Below are 17492 nucleotides of genomic sequence, written 5' to 3'. Positions count from 1 at the left end.
AACTTTCTCTAAACGTGATAAAACAGTTTAGTGAGCTCTTTCTCACCTGATACTGTTTTCTTTTGTAAGGAAGGAACAGCTCTCTTGTTGCCCTTGTAGTAACTTCTAATTTGTATTTTCTCTAAAATACAAATACCACTAAGCTCAACATTTTATTTCTCTTTTGATTCACACAAGCCCTCAGGGACACGAAGACCTCTTTTACCTCAGTGGATAAAAGAAAACTCTTTACTCTTAATCTTTTCACGTATTTGGAAAGGACCAGTATCTTGTTTCACTTTTTTTTTTTTTTCTTTTTGGGGTACGCGGGCCTCTCACTGCTGTGGCTTCTCCCGTTGCGGAGCACAGGCTCCGGACGCGCAGGCTCAGCGGCCATGGCTCACAGGCCCAGCCGCTCCGCGGCATGTGGGATCTTCCCGGACCGGGGCACGAACCCGTGTCCCCTGCATCGGCAGGCGGACTCTCAACCACTGCGCCACCAGGGAAGCCCTTGTTTCACTTTTTATCTCTCATTCATGGAAAGGATTTCAAATTGGGGGTAGATGGAAGATAGGAGCTGGTGAGGAGACATGGGAAAGGGAGGCATCCTAACTTTTTTCTTACAGTTACCTCACAACTAAACCCTCTACTCTGGGGGTCATGGAAGCTTGAGACATGGCAACGCCTGTTTTACGCAAAGGAAAGGTTGATTAGTTAGCCTCAGGAAAGAATCATTAACCTCTCAAAATCAGTAAAAATTTAAAAATTTAATAGTAAAATTTTAGCAGCTGTGATTTTTTTTTTTTTTAACAGCATTTCTGATACATTATGGGTTATTTAACTAGTAGATGTTTGTGGACTAGCTTGAAAACACAAACTTTTAGCTTTGGCTCTGTGGAAAACTTTTTTTTTCCTGATGTGGAAAACATTTTTAAAATTCCAACCACCAGTTTGCAAAGTTTTGAAGATGAGGTCAGGGAGGCCTGTAGTCTATCTAGAAGCTCTTAACAGTTTTTGGTCTGAAGTAATTTCTACTTGCCTTAAATCAGTTAAATCAGTCATTATGTTAAGCTCCCAGCGCTATTTATATTTAGGCCTTTGGAGAAACACAAAATAAGCATAAAAGCAGTCACTGTACTTAAGGTATTTTTTTAAGTGGTGAAGCAAGATGTACTTGAGAGTACAAGGCAATATCTAATCAGCTGATGGATTGTGAGGTGTCAAGTGTGAGAATTTTATTTTAGAGAAAGCTTGTTGACAAGGAGAACTTAGGGAAGGCTTTATGGGGGATATGAGTCTTGAATTTAGCTATCAGATGTCTGGTTATGTATACAAATAGGAGAGAACTGTTGAAAGGTGCTGCTACTTCCGGGAGAATTGGAGGTAGAGAATTTGAGTGGTGTAAAAAATGTACCTCATATGTCAAGTCGGTTAAGATGATGGGTTCATATGTAGGATTAATTGTACAGTTTATTTTAGTGAAATGAAACAGCATGTCATTGTTAATAAAGCTTTTTTTTTTGTTTGGGACAGCTGTGGCCAGGTGGTTTATAAGCAGTTGGCATTAGCTTTGTCAGATGATTTGGGAGTGGAGAGTGGTACCTCGGGGTAAACTTCTCTGAATGTTTTTTGCTTTTGAAGTAATAAAATATTGGTTGTTAGCCCATTTTCCTTCTTTCGCAGGTAAAAAACAGGAAGCAGATGAGTTGAGTGGAGATGCTTCTGTGGAAGATGATGCTTTTGTCAAGGTAAAGTGTTAATTACACAGGTTAAGATGTTTATTTTGAGCCTAGCATTTTGCATGATGAATTCATGCATTTTACTTGAACAATAGACACTGAAATATGTAGGTAAAATAATGATAGAGACTTATGTAATATTGTCAATCTTATTAATTCTCATAGTTGAGAAATATAATAAATAACTTTATCTTTAGTTAAATGAGACAAAGCAAAAAATGTTTGTCAGAGCATTTAAGTAGAAATCTGAGACATAGGGGCCAGAGGAACAGCTACAGGACAATTGTTATCTTAGTTCCTGGACAAGGTACTGCCCATTGCATTAGCTTTCGTATATAACAAACAGAACTTAGAAAAATGTAGTCCCTAAAATGGAGAGAGTTGCTGATGTGTTGCTACTTGGTGAAGATCAGATTAAGAAATTTGTTTTGCCCTTTAAAGATAAGCCAGGTCTTTATTGGCTAAAAAAGAATGTACTTTAAAACTGACCAACCAGAAATATGAAGTATTTTAATTTTAATTGAGGTTGTGGCAGTTCTATATTACTGTTATTTTTAATCATAGTCAGATTTTTTTGTTTTGTTTTCATTTTAATGAAGTGTGATCTGCTATTTACTGATCATTAGATCTTAGGTAGTGTGGCATTTGCAGGAGTTATTTAGTGAGCATAGTTCCTCGTAACTTATGTACATTTACACCCCATGTATTTCCATTTTCTGTGTACAGTTAGGCCATATTGCCATAACATCTTGGGATGTCTGTGTGCTCCACCATGAAGCCAGCTCATGTCCATTCACCCACCCATCTCTCCTACGGTCTAGCTCTCTACCCTCCCTACGTTATACACACACAAGCCACACAGCACCATGCGTCTCAACGCTTTGTATCTTGCACTTTGAGGGCAGGCACAGAGAGAAAGAGATGTTTGGTTGAGGAGTTAGCCCTGCAGTCAGATAGTTTAGGAAATGTTTGCTCAGGGATCCATTAAAATTGATGATTGCATGTCTGTAACCAGCTTTCGTTTGAGCATTTAAGAACTCTTCAGTCTTTGTGTTCTTTTATCCTTGTGGTATATCTTCCATTAGGTTTGTTCCTTTGCTCTTATTTTCTCTAGTTATCTTCACTAGTGAGTGCATGATTCAGCCAAAATTACCCATAAGCTGGAAAAGCATTGTGCCTTAGTAAAAACCCTTTTAGTTTTCACATTTCTAACTTCCTTTCAGCTCTTCAGTTCATAAAAATGTTTCAGTCGTTTGAAACATCACGAGATGTAATATTGCTGTCTCTTATATGTACTGCAGAGGTTGCCTTTGTGTAATTATTAAATGAACCTGGTCTCATAATGTCTAGAAGAACAAAAGAGCTTTTAAAAAAACACTATTTAAATATATCTTCACTCTCTTTATATTTCTTTTTCCCTTTGGAAGTATCCGCGTATGTGATGAATTTGATAGAAATTAAGTGAATATGCTTTCCCTGTTTCTCAGAGTTGGCAGTTTTGGAATTTATACAGTAGTGGTGGGTAAATATCACCTATTGCTTAGATATATGAATACTATGGGAATTACTTCTACTTATAGGTGAGGAGAATGGTCAAAGTTGGCACTTCAGAGTAGATGAAGTTCCCTCAGTGACTTCCCTTGTGATTTTCTTTTGTTTTGCACCTATTCTTCCACCATCATATAACCAACCACCTACTCCATTTTCAATCCCCTACGTTCCCCCACCCATAGGTAGTGAAGCTGGTTAAACCTCTGTCCCAGAGACGCCCTGCTCCCCAAGCACTCCATATTCCAAAACAATCGTATTTCTTCTCGGTGCCCACCAGAAATTTCTATTCAGTCATTGCAGTTCAGCTATGAATGATTAATAGTTATACCCCTGCACTTTTCCCCTTTTAACTCAGAAACTTTTTGTTAAATCTGCTAGATGTACCATGAGAATAGCAAAGGAGGAAGGGATGTTCATTGCTTTCAACCCTTTCTCTGCAGTTAATCAAAGAGGGAACTAGGCACATTGCTGCTTTTCTTTGTTTCTACTGAGGTACCCTTGTATCCTTAAACTTTGAAGGGCAAACAGATATTCTTTCACAGAGGCAATCCCAACCTATGTTCCCCTGCTTAATCGGCTTTGTGGCATAGTGGTAGATTTCAAAGCTAATACATTTAGATTAATTATTTGCATATTTTCTAAGAACAGACATTGGTGTAACAGTTGGGATTCCTTATTATTAATTGGAAATAAACTTTATATTATCGTATGTAAGATTTCCGTGGTCTTTGAAGTTAAATCAAACTGTGACATGTGGAGAAAAGAAGTCATTTCTTTGAAGCCGTGTCTTGAAGGATGGCTCATACAAGTATGTGATTTGGTAAATATTAAACAACTGGAACTTGAGAGCAATCCAGTTAGTGTGTATGTATTTCAGTGTAAGAGATTTGGGAACTCAGATGCGTAGTTTAATGACCTTGGTTTTAGACCCCCTCTATTTTTAAAGACACAGCTAGTGTGTCCTATAAAATGATTGAACTTTGACTTTGGGAATAATGTCAAAATATGATAAAAGTGAAAACATTTAGAGATGTAAATTACCAAAAAGGTTTGGTGGATAGCCTATAGTACTTTGCCTCGAGTTGTACCAAATTTTCTTACCATTAAAAGGACTGTGAATTGGAGCATCAAGAGGCACATGAACAAGATGGAAGTGACGAACTAAAGGACTCTGAAGAATTTGGTGAAAATGAAGAAGAAAATGTGCATTCCAAGGAGTTACTTTCTGCAGAAGAGAACAAGAGAGCTCATGAATTAATAGAGGCAGAAGCAATAGAAGATATAGAAAAAGAGGACATCGAAAGTCAGGTCTTTAGCCAGTTTTTTTTAAAACGTGACACAGATAAATTAAGTACTAAATAATAAAAACGTATATTTCTAGTTCAATGTGAAAGTCACAGAACTTTAAAAAAAATATATTTTTAAAGTTATTTATAAATCACTCAGACTCCTACCATCTAAGATGACCCTTTTATTTTTGCTTATTATCTTCCACATATGTATATATTTTTACCTAGTAGTTATCATGCCATAAGTTGCTATTCTATATAATATTTTCACATAACATATCATAATGACTTCATAATTCTTGTGTTACACCACAGTTTATTAGACTGTTTTCTATGTGTCTGATAGCTACTCCCTTAATTTGGGATATTTAAGTTGTTTACTACCCTACTATGAATGAGTGTACCAATCTAACTCTGACCTTGCTAACATTATAAGGTGGTAGTTTTGGTTTGTTTTGTTTTTACTACTTTAGAAGATATAAAAGACTAATTTGCATTTATTTGGTTGTCATCAAGGGTGGGGAAATTACTTATGAAGGTTTAACTTAAAAGCATATAATTTTTAAATCTTTTCTTTGAATGAAATAGATCATTTGTCCTGCTTTGAAGTATGTTAGTACATCTTAAGAAAATCAAGGGATTAGGGGGTCAGTATTCATGCTTAGAACACTTCGTTCTACTTAGCCTAATAAATGAAGGGCTCATGAAGGACATTTTTCTAATTCTTTTATCAATGTGACTAAGCGTTTCTGTTGGCATAAAAAATATAGCCTGAATTATTAAGCATTGACTTAGGACCCATGGTATCCATAGACCCTGCACAGAACACGAGGCACATGATAATCGGGTATAGCATAAAAGCATTCTCATGTTACCCAGATATTTTGTAAAGCAAAGCTATTGTATACCCTTTTACTTAGGAAATTGAAGCTCAAGAAGGTGAAGATGATACCTTTCTAACAGCCCAAGTAAGTTTACATTTAGTCCTATGAATTTGATATTGTGGGTGGAAGGGCTTGGAAAAGGAATCTTATTTTGACTTCATAATTCTTTAATTCATAAAACTGCCTTAAATTTAATACTGAGTTACTTATGTGGTGTATACAAAATACTTTAAAGTGGCAGCTGAAATTTCTGTTGCCATAGAGGTAATTGGAAGTTATTACAACAAGGTTCCTACCATTTTCAAAATAAAAATAAAAACAGTCTATCCTTTGTATAAAACATGACTCTAGTTACCAGTCTTTTGGGAAGCCTTCACACTCCTTGATTTTTTTTGGTCACTTTGGTATAAAATAAATCATTTAAAAGTACTAATATCCTTTTCAAAGCTTTAAAATTTGGTTAATTTAACACTCCTAGGATGGGCATAGTATAAAAATGATAAAAATCTCTGTTCAATTAATTTACTTGGGGTATGTATGTGTATGTGTGTGTAGAAAATGACAACTCTTCTAGTCTGTATTAGATTTTGTTTTTGGTATATGTGATACGCGTAGTGTACATTTTGAAGTATGACGTACAGATGCTGTAAACACATTTAAAGCTCAATTTCTCTACTAAAAAATTATCCTCTTTTTCTCATATCTGTACTCAAGAATGCCTTGTTCATGTACCCTCTTTAAATAGTATACTTTCAAATAGAGATAGGGATTCCCTCTGTTTACTAGATTTAGAAAAAATAGTGATCCAGCTGTGTTTTTTCCTCATTCTAATATTTACTGGAAGAGTGTATAATGGGGCGTATATTCACAGACTGCTTAGCTGATTGCCTCTGGTCATGCCTTCTTTCCTGCAGCTCTCTTGCCTTTGAAATGCTGGTGAGGCTATATATTGGCTCTCTGTGTTTATTTCAATGGGGGAGAAATTGCATTTCTGGGAGGAATGTTTTTGGTAATTTGGAATATTCAGGAAGGAAATATTAGGACTCTGAAAGTCTGTAGACTTGTCCCCCGTACTATCCTCAGGTACATTCATTTCTGAATGATGAAAAGTAGATGAGGAAGATCAACTCCCAGATTGGAGGAGTACCTTTTATAGATTACTAATTTGCAAAAAGGTAAAGTTGAACTCTTCATATTCTCTGGCAACGAGTTTTTAAATTTTCATCAAGGGCCTCTCTTACAGTTGCACAGGTTGTGAGTGTGTGAAAGCATCACATCTAAGGGTCCCCATTCTCATAATAGATTATATATTTATTGTAGAAATTTAACAGAAGTATCTTAAGGAATGAGTGCCTTTTTCTAATTTTTCCAAATTTTTATGGGCTAGATTTGGCCTTGCTCCCATTCCATCCTGAGAATGAAATAACATATACTTCTCATCAAGGGGCAAGTTTTGCTTTATCATATCAAAAGGGAGGTTACTTCTTCAGAGAAGTTTTAAGTAAAATGACCTTTTTCCTCTTCCTAAATGATGTATAGTGGAATATCTAGAAATATATATGAATGTATCTGAGTTCCATCATGATCTGATGCTTCTAAACATGACTAATGAATGTATTGTCTTACTACGTGTGTTAAGGAATACTGCATAGAGTGTACCCATCACACAGCTTCTGCCGTTATCAATTCACGGGCAGTATTATTTCATCTATACCTCTGTTCACTTCCGCTTTTCTGGATTATTTTGAAACAAATTCCAGACATCGTATTTCACCTTAAAAATTTCAGTATGTAAAAATTTAAAAATTTCAGAACTCTTTTATTTTTTACATTATTACTCCTAAAACACGATTTTTAATATCTTCAATTACTCAGTTGTCCAAAATTTTTTTAAAAAACAGGTTTTATTTGAATCCAGATACAAATAAGATCGAGACATTGTGATTGATTGAAATGTCTTTTAGGCCTCTTTTAATCTCTAGGTTTTCTCTCCATCTTTTTTCCCCTACTGTCTTATTTGTTAAAGAAATTGAGTTGTTTATCCTATAGAACAAGAGTTGGCAAACTTTGTCTTAAAAGGCCAGGTAGAAAAGGCCATTAGCCGTTGTGGGCCATATGGTCTGTCACAGCTATCCAACTCTGCCATTGTAGTGTGAAAGCAGCCACAGACATTAGGTGAATGAATGGAGATGGCTGGTTCGATAAAAATATTTACAAAAAGAGCATCTAGCATAGTTGGACAAGTCATAGAGCTTCCAAAGTCTATATTTTGCTGATTATATTCCTATGGATTCGTTCAGCTCTGTTTACTGTATTTCCTGTAAATTGGTAAGTTGGTTATAGGATCCAGAGGTTTACTATCTGATTCCTGCACCCCCATCTCCATCCCCGCAAGACATACAGCTAATTCCCAGGTAGTGTTGTATTCTTCTATTTGGATACACATAATGTTTGACTGTATCTTCTTGGTGATGGTACCAATCATTGATGATCCATACTGCACTGGTTATTTAGGGAGATCAAAGTGGTGATATTCTAATTCTGTCATTTTTTTCTTTATTTGTTAGCTGGAATGTTCCTTGGAAAGAGAAACTTCTCACCTGCTATTTGGTTACCCTGTGGTACCATTTACAAAGAAAGGCGGGATATATGTTTGATTATTTTTCTTTTATTTACCAATTTTCAAAATAATGAGCTGGTTCATGAGCATCTCCAATAGTGACTAATGAGGTTCTTTTTTTTTTTTCTTTTTCTCCCATAGTTTCATTTTGAACTCATGGACTTAAATATTTTTAATGTATTTCAGTCCATTGTAGTTATTATCCTTATTAATGCTCAAATTGTCCCATCTGTAGCCAGTGAGAACCTCTTCAAGTTGGCTTTTGAGTCCTTTCAACATGATCCTAGTAGTCTTTGCTTCTGTGCTTTCTGGTAAAGATGTTCCATTTCCTGCTCCAGACCTGTAATTAGCCATTTTTTCCTTTTAGTGGTAAATGGTATTTCAAGACAGTAATCTCCATGGTAGGGGTATTCATTGCCACTGGGTTATTCATGTTTTCTAGGCCTTTTCAATGTACAGTGCTAGAGAATGTGTTTTTTGTTTGCTTGTTTTTGTTGGTTTTTACTTCTAAGATAAAATAGATTTTGAGTTCATAAGGATACTTCTAAGTTAATTATTTTCTTTATCTCACAGTGTATATACAATAGTCCTAGAATGATAATACCAACACCGCCACCAGTGTGATTTCTGAAAATAATTTAAGGTTTTTCTCCCCAGTTGTATCTCTCCTAAGGCTGTACCCCTCTAGGAACGAACAAATCACTGTGTTTTAGACTAGTCTTCTGTGTGATCACCAACTAATACATATTTAGGTTGACTTGTTTCATTTTATTTTCAATGTTTAAGTATTGTTTTTTAAAAAAATTAATCTGTAACTTCTTGTGAGTCTATAGTTATTTCAAAATAAAAAGTTATAATTTTAAATTTAATTTTATAATTATTTAAAATATTTACATGGTTCCAAAGTCAAATCTAAGAGACAGGATATATTCAAAAAAGTCCCCTTCACCCGTCCCCTTATTGGTGAACTTTCCAAAATTCAGGATTTATCCTTTTATTCCTTGTTTTTAAAAATATAAGTAAATAGGCAGTGCCTTTGTATAGGGATATATTTATTTAAAGCCAGTCTTCAGGCTTTGACTTGAAGCTTAAATCTTTAGCTCTCAGGTGTTAGCCTCTAAGCAGTTTGTCATACCAGGTAGAATTTGGTTTGCATTCTGTGAGTTACTTATAATATTGTGAGTTTCGGCATGTTTTCTTAGTCAATTTCTATGTCTGTAAAATGAACATTGTAAGTCCTACCTGCTAGAGTGATGTGAAGATCAATCATATACCCTGGCACATAGTACATGTGTAGTTAGTGGTTACTTGTAGTATTGTTTTACTTGCTTGAAGGTATCAGTTACTTGAGAATTGTTTGGAAAATTTTCTCCAAAATGTTTGTATTTGGTAATGCTTTAATTCTTAAAAATTTCCTCTAGTGTCAATCTTGTCAATCTTCTATGATTGCATCATGTATATTCCTTTTTCCATTTGCCTTTGCCCCTAATGTTTCATTAACTTGAAGGGCCTTCCCTTTTTTTGTCATACGAAGTCTACATACCTCTCAAAGCCAGACTTATCTCTCTCTTCCATAAAGCTCTCTCTCATGTAGTGCTTTACTGTTGACAGAGAACTTTTTACACCCCTTATCTTATTTAATTCTATATATCCTATTTAGGTTATATGTTATCTCTGTTTTATAGGTAAAATTCACCTAGGTAGATGACACTACCACAGAGTAAAACTGTTTTAGTGGTAAAGACAGAATAAATAACTACATCTCATGGTGCCTAGTCTGGTATTCTTTTCACTAAATGACTCCACACTCGGAATTGTTGTTTTCTGAATTCCATTGTACTTACACAGTGCTGCAGTTAGTTCAGTCCCTCCACCTAAAAACAGTAGTGTCTTACACTACATTTATTCAGTAAATTCATTCAACAAATATTTGTTAAGTGCTTATTATGTGCCAGATATTTTGTATTTCCCACAGTCTTTAGCGTATTGCCAGATAGATAGCAGGTAGTGGTTTAGGGTTATCTTGAAGGTTTATTGTAAATTAGTCAGACTGAATACAGTGTTTATATACAAGTCAGGGGAAAGGAGGCCTTCCAGAAGAGGTCTTCTTACTTGGTTCATATAAGTACATGTATCACAAGATTAACCTAGGGGAAGGTAATAGAATGGGTATATAGGAAACACTTTGTTAACTGAAAAACAAGTCCTAGGCTTGTCTTTACCTGTCACGAGTCATTGCTGCTCCTAGAATGAAATAAAAATAGAGAAGCTTTCTGTATTAATTTTCATATTTGACTTAAGGGTTGTAGATCCCATTACAAAGATAAATAACATGAACATTATAGACATTTGTTTTCATTTTCATATGTGAAATAAATTTTTTCAAGATTAGCACAAAAAGTAGTTAATTTAAAAGGATGCTTTTCATTGTGGTTACTTATTTACCATATTCCTTATTCTGAAAAAACATCTGTTTTCAGTGGAGGAAAATTATTTTCAAATAAGGTACATGTCTGTGCCTATATATCATTTACAGGGAAAAATTTCCACTGTCTTTCTTGTGTTTCTTGGTTTGTTTCTTTACTGTAAGGAATGGTTTAACCTTAGTAGTGAGTGCTATGTTTACTGCACATACTGAACAATAACGCAAATATGCACTAGTGTGTGGCTCATCTTTTCTACTAACCCTAGTTGTTTTTGTGCTTCACCCCCATTGTAATCAGTTTGTTTTCTGGAAGTTGGCTCAGACTCCTTTCCTAGGGACATTTAAGTATATGTAATAAGGCTAGTGTTACTACTATTTTGAGAAACTAAAGTTGTGAAACCCTTCAGAAGACCTGTTGAGTAATTAGGATAGATACCTAAAAACTCTTGAGCAAAGTAAGGCAAACCTTACCAATTATTTTAGCAGCTAGAAATAACATTTCTAATTGGCAGAAAGATTTTGTTTTTTACATCACAGTATTTTTTAATAAATACTTTGGCCATTTTTTTTTCTTGAACATATCAATATTGCATCTCTAAAACAATATCTTGGAAGTGGTGTGCTGTTGTATCACAGGTAGATAAAGGAGAGGCAAATTGCATTCTTTAAGTTACTTTATTCTGCTTTTAAGTAAAAGTTGAGATATTCCAGTTTATTTATCCCTCTGAGATAAATGACTAAAAGAGTTTGGGAGAAAAAGACTTATCAGTAATTCCAGCATAACTCATCCTTCCTTTGCTGCCACTGCCTACCACTCCACCCAAGTTAAAGCATTTTTCTTTCCTTTCCAAATGTTGCACATTAGAAATGTAATGATTAAAACTAAATTCCAGCATAACAATTAGGAGCTTATTAGAGCACAGTATAATGGACTTATATAATAATAGGATTCATATTGCTGTCAGTCAGTAATCTACTTGTTCTGGACTATTTTACTTCCTAAGCTTATGGCTTAATTGTTTTAGTGTTTTCAGTTTCCTTCATGTTACTTTAGTTTGCAGTACAATTGGTCATTCCCTAATTGGGGCACTTATGTGTTAACTTAAAGTTGAAAAATTATTTTAAAAATGACTTCTCAGAAATATGTGTGTTACCCAAATGTTAATTTTGAGCATATGGTAAAATATTTGACATTTTTAAGGAATGCATGCTTTTATATGAATCTAAAATTGTGTTATAAGATTAATGCGGCATTTAAAATTTTGTTTACAGTTCAGTTTTGCCTTCAGTCTAATTTCCCTGCTAGGCTGTCGCTCTAAGGCACCGTTCTTAAAGTGTAGTCCCTGGACCGGCATCAGCGTCACTGAAACTTGTTAGAGATGCAGATTCCCAGGCCCTACTCCAGGCTTGAATCAGAAACTCTAGGGTTGGTGTTCAGCAATCTCAATCTCAATCCCAAGTCCTCAGGGGATTCTGATACAGACTCAGAGTTTGAGAACCACTACTCTAAGGCTTCGTGTACGGTAGCTTCACACCACCTTGACTAAAAAAATCTACTTCTACTCAGCTTTTATTTTAAAAGTTATAAGTTAAAACATTCCTTAATTTTTTTCCATTACTGAGATTATAATGCATATTACTAGCTTATTTGTTATGATCTTTAATTTTGGGAAATGTTGTTTCTATTTTGCTATAATTCAGTTATTTTTGTAGTGTTAGCTTGGTGTAGAGTAAATAAAGATTTTCCCCTCTGTGCTATTCTTGTTTTCAAGCCAGCACATGCTTAATTTTAGATTACGTGATGTCACAAATTTTAAAATTGAAATATCACATATTTTAAAATTAAAGCCAATCATTTAAAAAATTGTGTTACTTGTTTTGATTACCTTAGCACAAATACCATTTTTAAAGTGGCTGACCACCATTGTATATGAGACAGCTTATGAATTCATTTTAACAGATTAAAAAGGAATGAATTTGAAACTACTCTTATGGTCATTCTTACTTCTGAGATGCCTAAGAAGGGAGTGTTTTTTGTTTATTTATTTTGTTTATTAATATGCATTCCATCCCTTGAAAAGTATATGTTTTCATGTTAGATTTTCTGGTACATTTTGAATAGTATGCCCTAAGAGTGCCTTTGAGCCGAGTCATGTAAAATAATCAGGGCAGGCTTTTTATTGGCATCTTTTTGCATCCTCTTTTTTTGGGGCGGTGGGGGGCCCGCGCCTCACGGCTTGCGGGATCTTAGTTCCCAGACCGAGGGTCGGACCCAAGGCCTAGCAGTGAAAGCGCCGAGTCCTAACCACTAGACCGCCAGGGAATTCCTAGTGGCTTTTTGATATGAGTAAGAGTCCGGTTGTTTAAACTAGTTTTGAGTAGTGAAACTAAGTAATCCAGTTCATTGTTGATATAATCATTGACAGATTTGCCTGTTTCCTTGTGTAAAATCATGTATACCAGACATATGCTACATTTCTGTAAATGTGTTTTGGTTCAGTTCTGATTGGAATATCCTGTATTTGTTAGTGATAGGCGTCTCTAATATTATTAAATCATTCAGCAATCAAACTTGATAGATCTTGTACTATTACTGAAATCCAGTTTTAAGTGAATTCATTTTACATTTGATTATTCTTTGAATTTCAGGATGGTGAGGAAGAAGAAAATGAGAAAGGTATGTTTGATGCTAAGTAGAGTTTAAAAATTGGTGACATTTAGAAAAACAGTAAATTATGTGAAAATAAAACATTCCTTATTTGAAATCTTATTTTTGAAATGAGTTTATTTTCAAATTTATCAACTTAGTGAATTAAGGTAGCACCTTGATTTTATTTTTCAATTGGTTTTAATTTTTTTTTAACACTTTAAAGATATGTTCTAACTTAATGGTACATATCAGTTACTGTAGTGGACAATGCCATTTTTTACTTAACCCAATTTAAATTTTATTTTTAAAAATAACTCCTAGCATACGGTAAGTTGATTACATTCTTAGGACTGGCACTGCAGTAACTCATACGTGCTTATTGGGAGTCCTTGTATGTAATGGATAATTAATTTTACAATTAGCCCTAAAAATGTTGGGTGACCAGGAGACTGACTTTTTGTTTGCTGCTTAGAGAAATTTCGTACAGTCTTCTGACAGTTTCAGTAGTTTAGGAGAGCTATCTCATCCAATACAATTGCAGGGACACCAGTAGCAAAATACGTGGTCAGTATGAGGTTTATGGAAGAGTTCTTGGAAAGACGTCAAAGGATCCTCCTACTTTGGACTAGAAAGGACATGGAACAGGGTTCTAAGCAAGAAAGAATAAAAAACCTAGAAGAAATGATGAAGTAAAGCTACCAGCTGAAAATCTCAGATGCCCGAAGCCTTTCTATTTTGGGGGAATGCAAGACATCATTGAAGATGGTAATTGCAGGACTGACTGGACAGGATGAAGCCTGGAAATAACCACTTTCCTAAACGTTAATGGAGCAGGCCATCTTTGGAGCCGCCTGTAGCAGTTTTCCACGTGATTCTGGACTACACAAGAACTGAATAAGAAGAGCGAAAAAGATGAGGCCCTGAATACTTTGAAGACCGATTGGTATCCTCAGACTGTGACCTTTCAAGACGTCACCATTGGAGTTATGAAGGTCACAAGAGTTAAATCCCAAGATAATTTGAACATTGAATACCAAATCTGCACATTTGTCACTCTCTCATGGAGGAAAAAAATCTTCCATATGCCATTAACTTATAACCAGAAATGAAGAGCTGGTATCCTCAGGATGGAACCATTTCTTCACTTTTGTTATTTGGTATTTGTATTTAGAGATCATTTTTTTCCATGAAGAATAAGTGATCCTGGGTAAAGGATTGTTTATGTTAGTTAATACCCTTGTGTTTTTCTTCCTAACCTTCCATCAGTGCTAATAACTGGCTTTATATTTTCTAGGTCCTATTCTAGCTTATGAATATGAAATTGTTTAAACTTCTTGTTTTGCCGTATTTATTCCTGTTAAATCCTCTTAGATATAGCAGGTTCTGGTGATGGTACACAAGAAGTATCTAAACCTCTTCCTTCAGAAGGGAACCTAGCTGAGGCTGATCACACAGCTCATGAAGAGATGGAAGCTAATACGACTGTGAAAGAAGCTGAGGATGACAACATCTCGGTCACAATCCAGGCTGAAGATGCCATCACTCTGGATTTTGATGGTGATGACCTCCTAGAAACAGGTAAAAATGTGAAAATTACAGATTCTGAAGCAAGTAAGCCAAAAGATGGGCAGGACGTCATTGCACAGAGCCCGGAGAAGGAAAGCAAGGATTATGAGATGAATGCGAACCATAAAGATGGTAAGAAGGAAGACTGCGTGAAGGGTGATCCTGTCGAGAAGGAAGCCAGAGAAAGTTCTAAGAAAGCAGAATCTGGAGACAAAGAAAAGGATACTTTGAAGAAAGGGCCCTCGTCTACTGGGGCCTCTGGTCAAGCAAAGAGGTTTGTTTTTCTATGTCAGTTCTTTACGATACTGAATTCCAGCATTCAATAAGATCACTCTACATTAAGGGGGTGGCTTCAAGACCATGTACAGTAATTAGTACTTATGATCCTGCCTATAATATTTTTGATCGTCATAAGTTACTTTAAAAAAAAATTCAAGATCTTCGTAATATGCAGTGTGTCCTACTGATTGCATTGTCGAATTGTCAGCATATATTTGGTTTTTTTGTTGTTTTTTTTTTCAAATTGACAATTTTTTTGTGTTTTATTTTTAAAAATCCTTGTGATGATGGTTAATGAACAACTATCAGTCCTAAGAACACAAAATGAAGTCAAGTCCCAGTCCTGAAATCTGGAGAAGATGGCCATATATCCACTGAATAGAATTGTCAGAAAATCTAGATCTTCAGGCATCTTGGGGAAAATCAGTCCAAGAATCCTAAGGGAATCATTTGTTCAAATAACCTAATCTAGGCCTTTGGAATTATTAATTTGTATGAATAGCACTATTTGAAATATAGTCGATATCAAGCTGTTCGATTTTTGTTCTTTTGTTTTTTTCTGTTGTGTTTTTTTTTTTTTTCAATTTTCTTCTGGTGATTTGCTTCTTTAGCTCTTCAAAGGAATCTAAAGACAGCAAGACATCATCCAAAGATGACAAAGGTAATGGATTTCCTTCCCTGTTTATTTCAGTGGTAAATTGCATATTTTCATTAAAAAGTAATAATTGCCTGGGGTTTGTTTCCTTTGACATTATTTACTCCTCAAAAATTGACATACTAAAATTTTTCGATGGCCTTTATGTAAACAATGGAGTTAGATTACAGCAAATTCTCAGTGTGATTAAAGCATTACTTTCTTAATTACTTAATTTGTAAACTGGTATGAATTTGCTTAAAATATATTTGGTCTGTGTTTTTTACGTTGTGTTCTAAGCATCTGTATGGAATATTCATATAACAGATATTTTGTTTTCTTATAATTTCAAGTATTTTATCTTTGATTGCAGTCACTTTTAACCCCTGTACACCACCACAGTCTTTTCCCTTTCTGTCTAGTAGGAAATATGGTATAAACAGCATTTGTGTATATTTGTGGAGCTGAAAGAAAGTCAGTCTCCTAACATTTGGTTTTACTTTCTTGATTCTTTAAATCAGGGCACACTTCTGTTAATAGCCAGTTATACAGTATTTTAATTCTTCGGAATTTACTTCCTATTTGACTTATTTTGCATTGATGAGAGTTTTATGTAGAAAAGTAGTTTTATTTTAATTTTTGTGAGCTTAAAGGTGCATTATTTGATTACTTTTTGTTACTGGGAAGTCTCAGTTTGTCTCCTGGTCATGTGCTTTAGTGTCATCTTGTATATGCTGTATACTTGAAAAATATTTCTTGTGTTCTCAAAAAGCATTTTAAGGGAAAATAACACCATTTAGGTACTACAGATTCTGAAAATGCCTCGAGTGCCTGAAAAAGTAATGTGTTCCTTATCCTTTTTTTTAGTATATTTTGTTGGTATATTTTAATAATTAGAAATTTTAGTGATTGGTTTAGTAATTGACAATTAATTAATTGCATTACCCACATTCCTTACAGTTTGGTTAATGGATAAGATATAATAAATGTATTAAATGTTATCCTTTAAATTTAGAAGACTAGTGTAGTCTTAATTAAATGTTAACTTTTTCCTGTCATTAAATTGTTTTTTCTGTAGTTAGAGAAGTACGTGGGCCCAAATGTTACTGGTAAAATAAAAAAGATACATAAACTTCCAGTTAACATTTCATAGCAGATCGCTTGATAACTACATTTCTTAAGAACACAAATGCAGCACCGTTAATATTTAAAATATTTGAGTCAGGCATGTGTTGTCTCATAAGTACGCTGACAATAGTTCTTCAACTAAAACTTGTGGCTTGTAATTTTTAAAGCATTAAACATTTTACTCCAATAATGCAAAGTTATAAAAATTGTTACTTTTGTTTGCTTAGATACTGTTTCCCTTAGAGTGGGTAAGAGTTGTTTTCCAAGTAAAGTCAAATGAATGAAAATTCCTTTTTTATAATAGCACATTTGAAGTAAAGCACTGAAGGATGACTGACCAGGCCTGTATTTTAAGAAATGGCATTTATCTGTATGAAACCATAATTTGTGTATGGAAATAGTGCAGAAATAATACATATAACCATTTACCTATTCTAAAGGATTTTGAGGTCTCTGATCTTATTTTTGTAAGTGATTGTAGAAGATTTTTTTTTTTAAAATACAGAGTTATCCAGCTGCATGTAATTCCCACTTTCTCTTACCCTTTCTCTGATAGAGAATGAAGGTGAACTGTGGTTGGCTAGTCTTTGTTATTAAACATTCAGATTCTTGAAAACAGTTTATCCCTTGGTTTGACTTTTCCCTTTGCGCTCCCAAGTTTCTCAGGAGCTAAAGCCCACCACAGATGTAGGTAATTAAGCAGTCTGTACATTCCTAGATGACTACTTCCTGGTTCCCTGTATTCAGT

The 17492-nt window shown here is 34.7% G+C and overlaps 1 protein-coding gene across 13 annotated transcripts in view; it reads left to right on the top strand.

Annotated features, from left to right (window-relative positions):
- SLTM (SAFB like transcription modulator) overlaps positions 1–17492 on the top strand; it is a 44771-nt gene that overhangs the window by 10753 nt on the left and 16526 nt on the right. For 4 of the 13 annotated variants that reach the window (XM_073801078.1, XM_073801073.1, XM_073801071.1 and 1 more), the window contains exons 3-8: positions 1642–1727; positions 4380–4577; positions 5479–5526; positions 13137–13164; positions 14509–14977; positions 15594–15643. In XM_073801078.1, the coding sequence (XP_073657179.1) occupies positions 1642–1727; positions 4380–4577; positions 5479–5526; positions 13137–13164; positions 14509–14977; positions 15594–15643 (879 nt within the window). The remainder of the gene's footprint in view (positions 1–1641; positions 1728–4379; positions 4578–5478; positions 5527–13136; positions 13165–14508; positions 14978–15593; positions 15644–17492) is intronic. The other 9 variants (XM_073801074.1, XM_073801072.1, XM_019947214.3 and 6 more) reach the window with 9 other exon arrangements.

Source organism: Tursiops truncatus, chromosome 2, assembly GCF_011762595.2.
Source record: "Tursiops truncatus isolate mTurTru1 chromosome 2, mTurTru1.mat.Y, whole genome shotgun sequence".
NCBI classification, from domain to species: domain Eukaryota; kingdom Metazoa; phylum Chordata; class Mammalia; order Artiodactyla; family Delphinidae; genus Tursiops; species Tursiops truncatus.
This window is presented reverse-complemented; position numbering and strand designations above follow the sequence as displayed.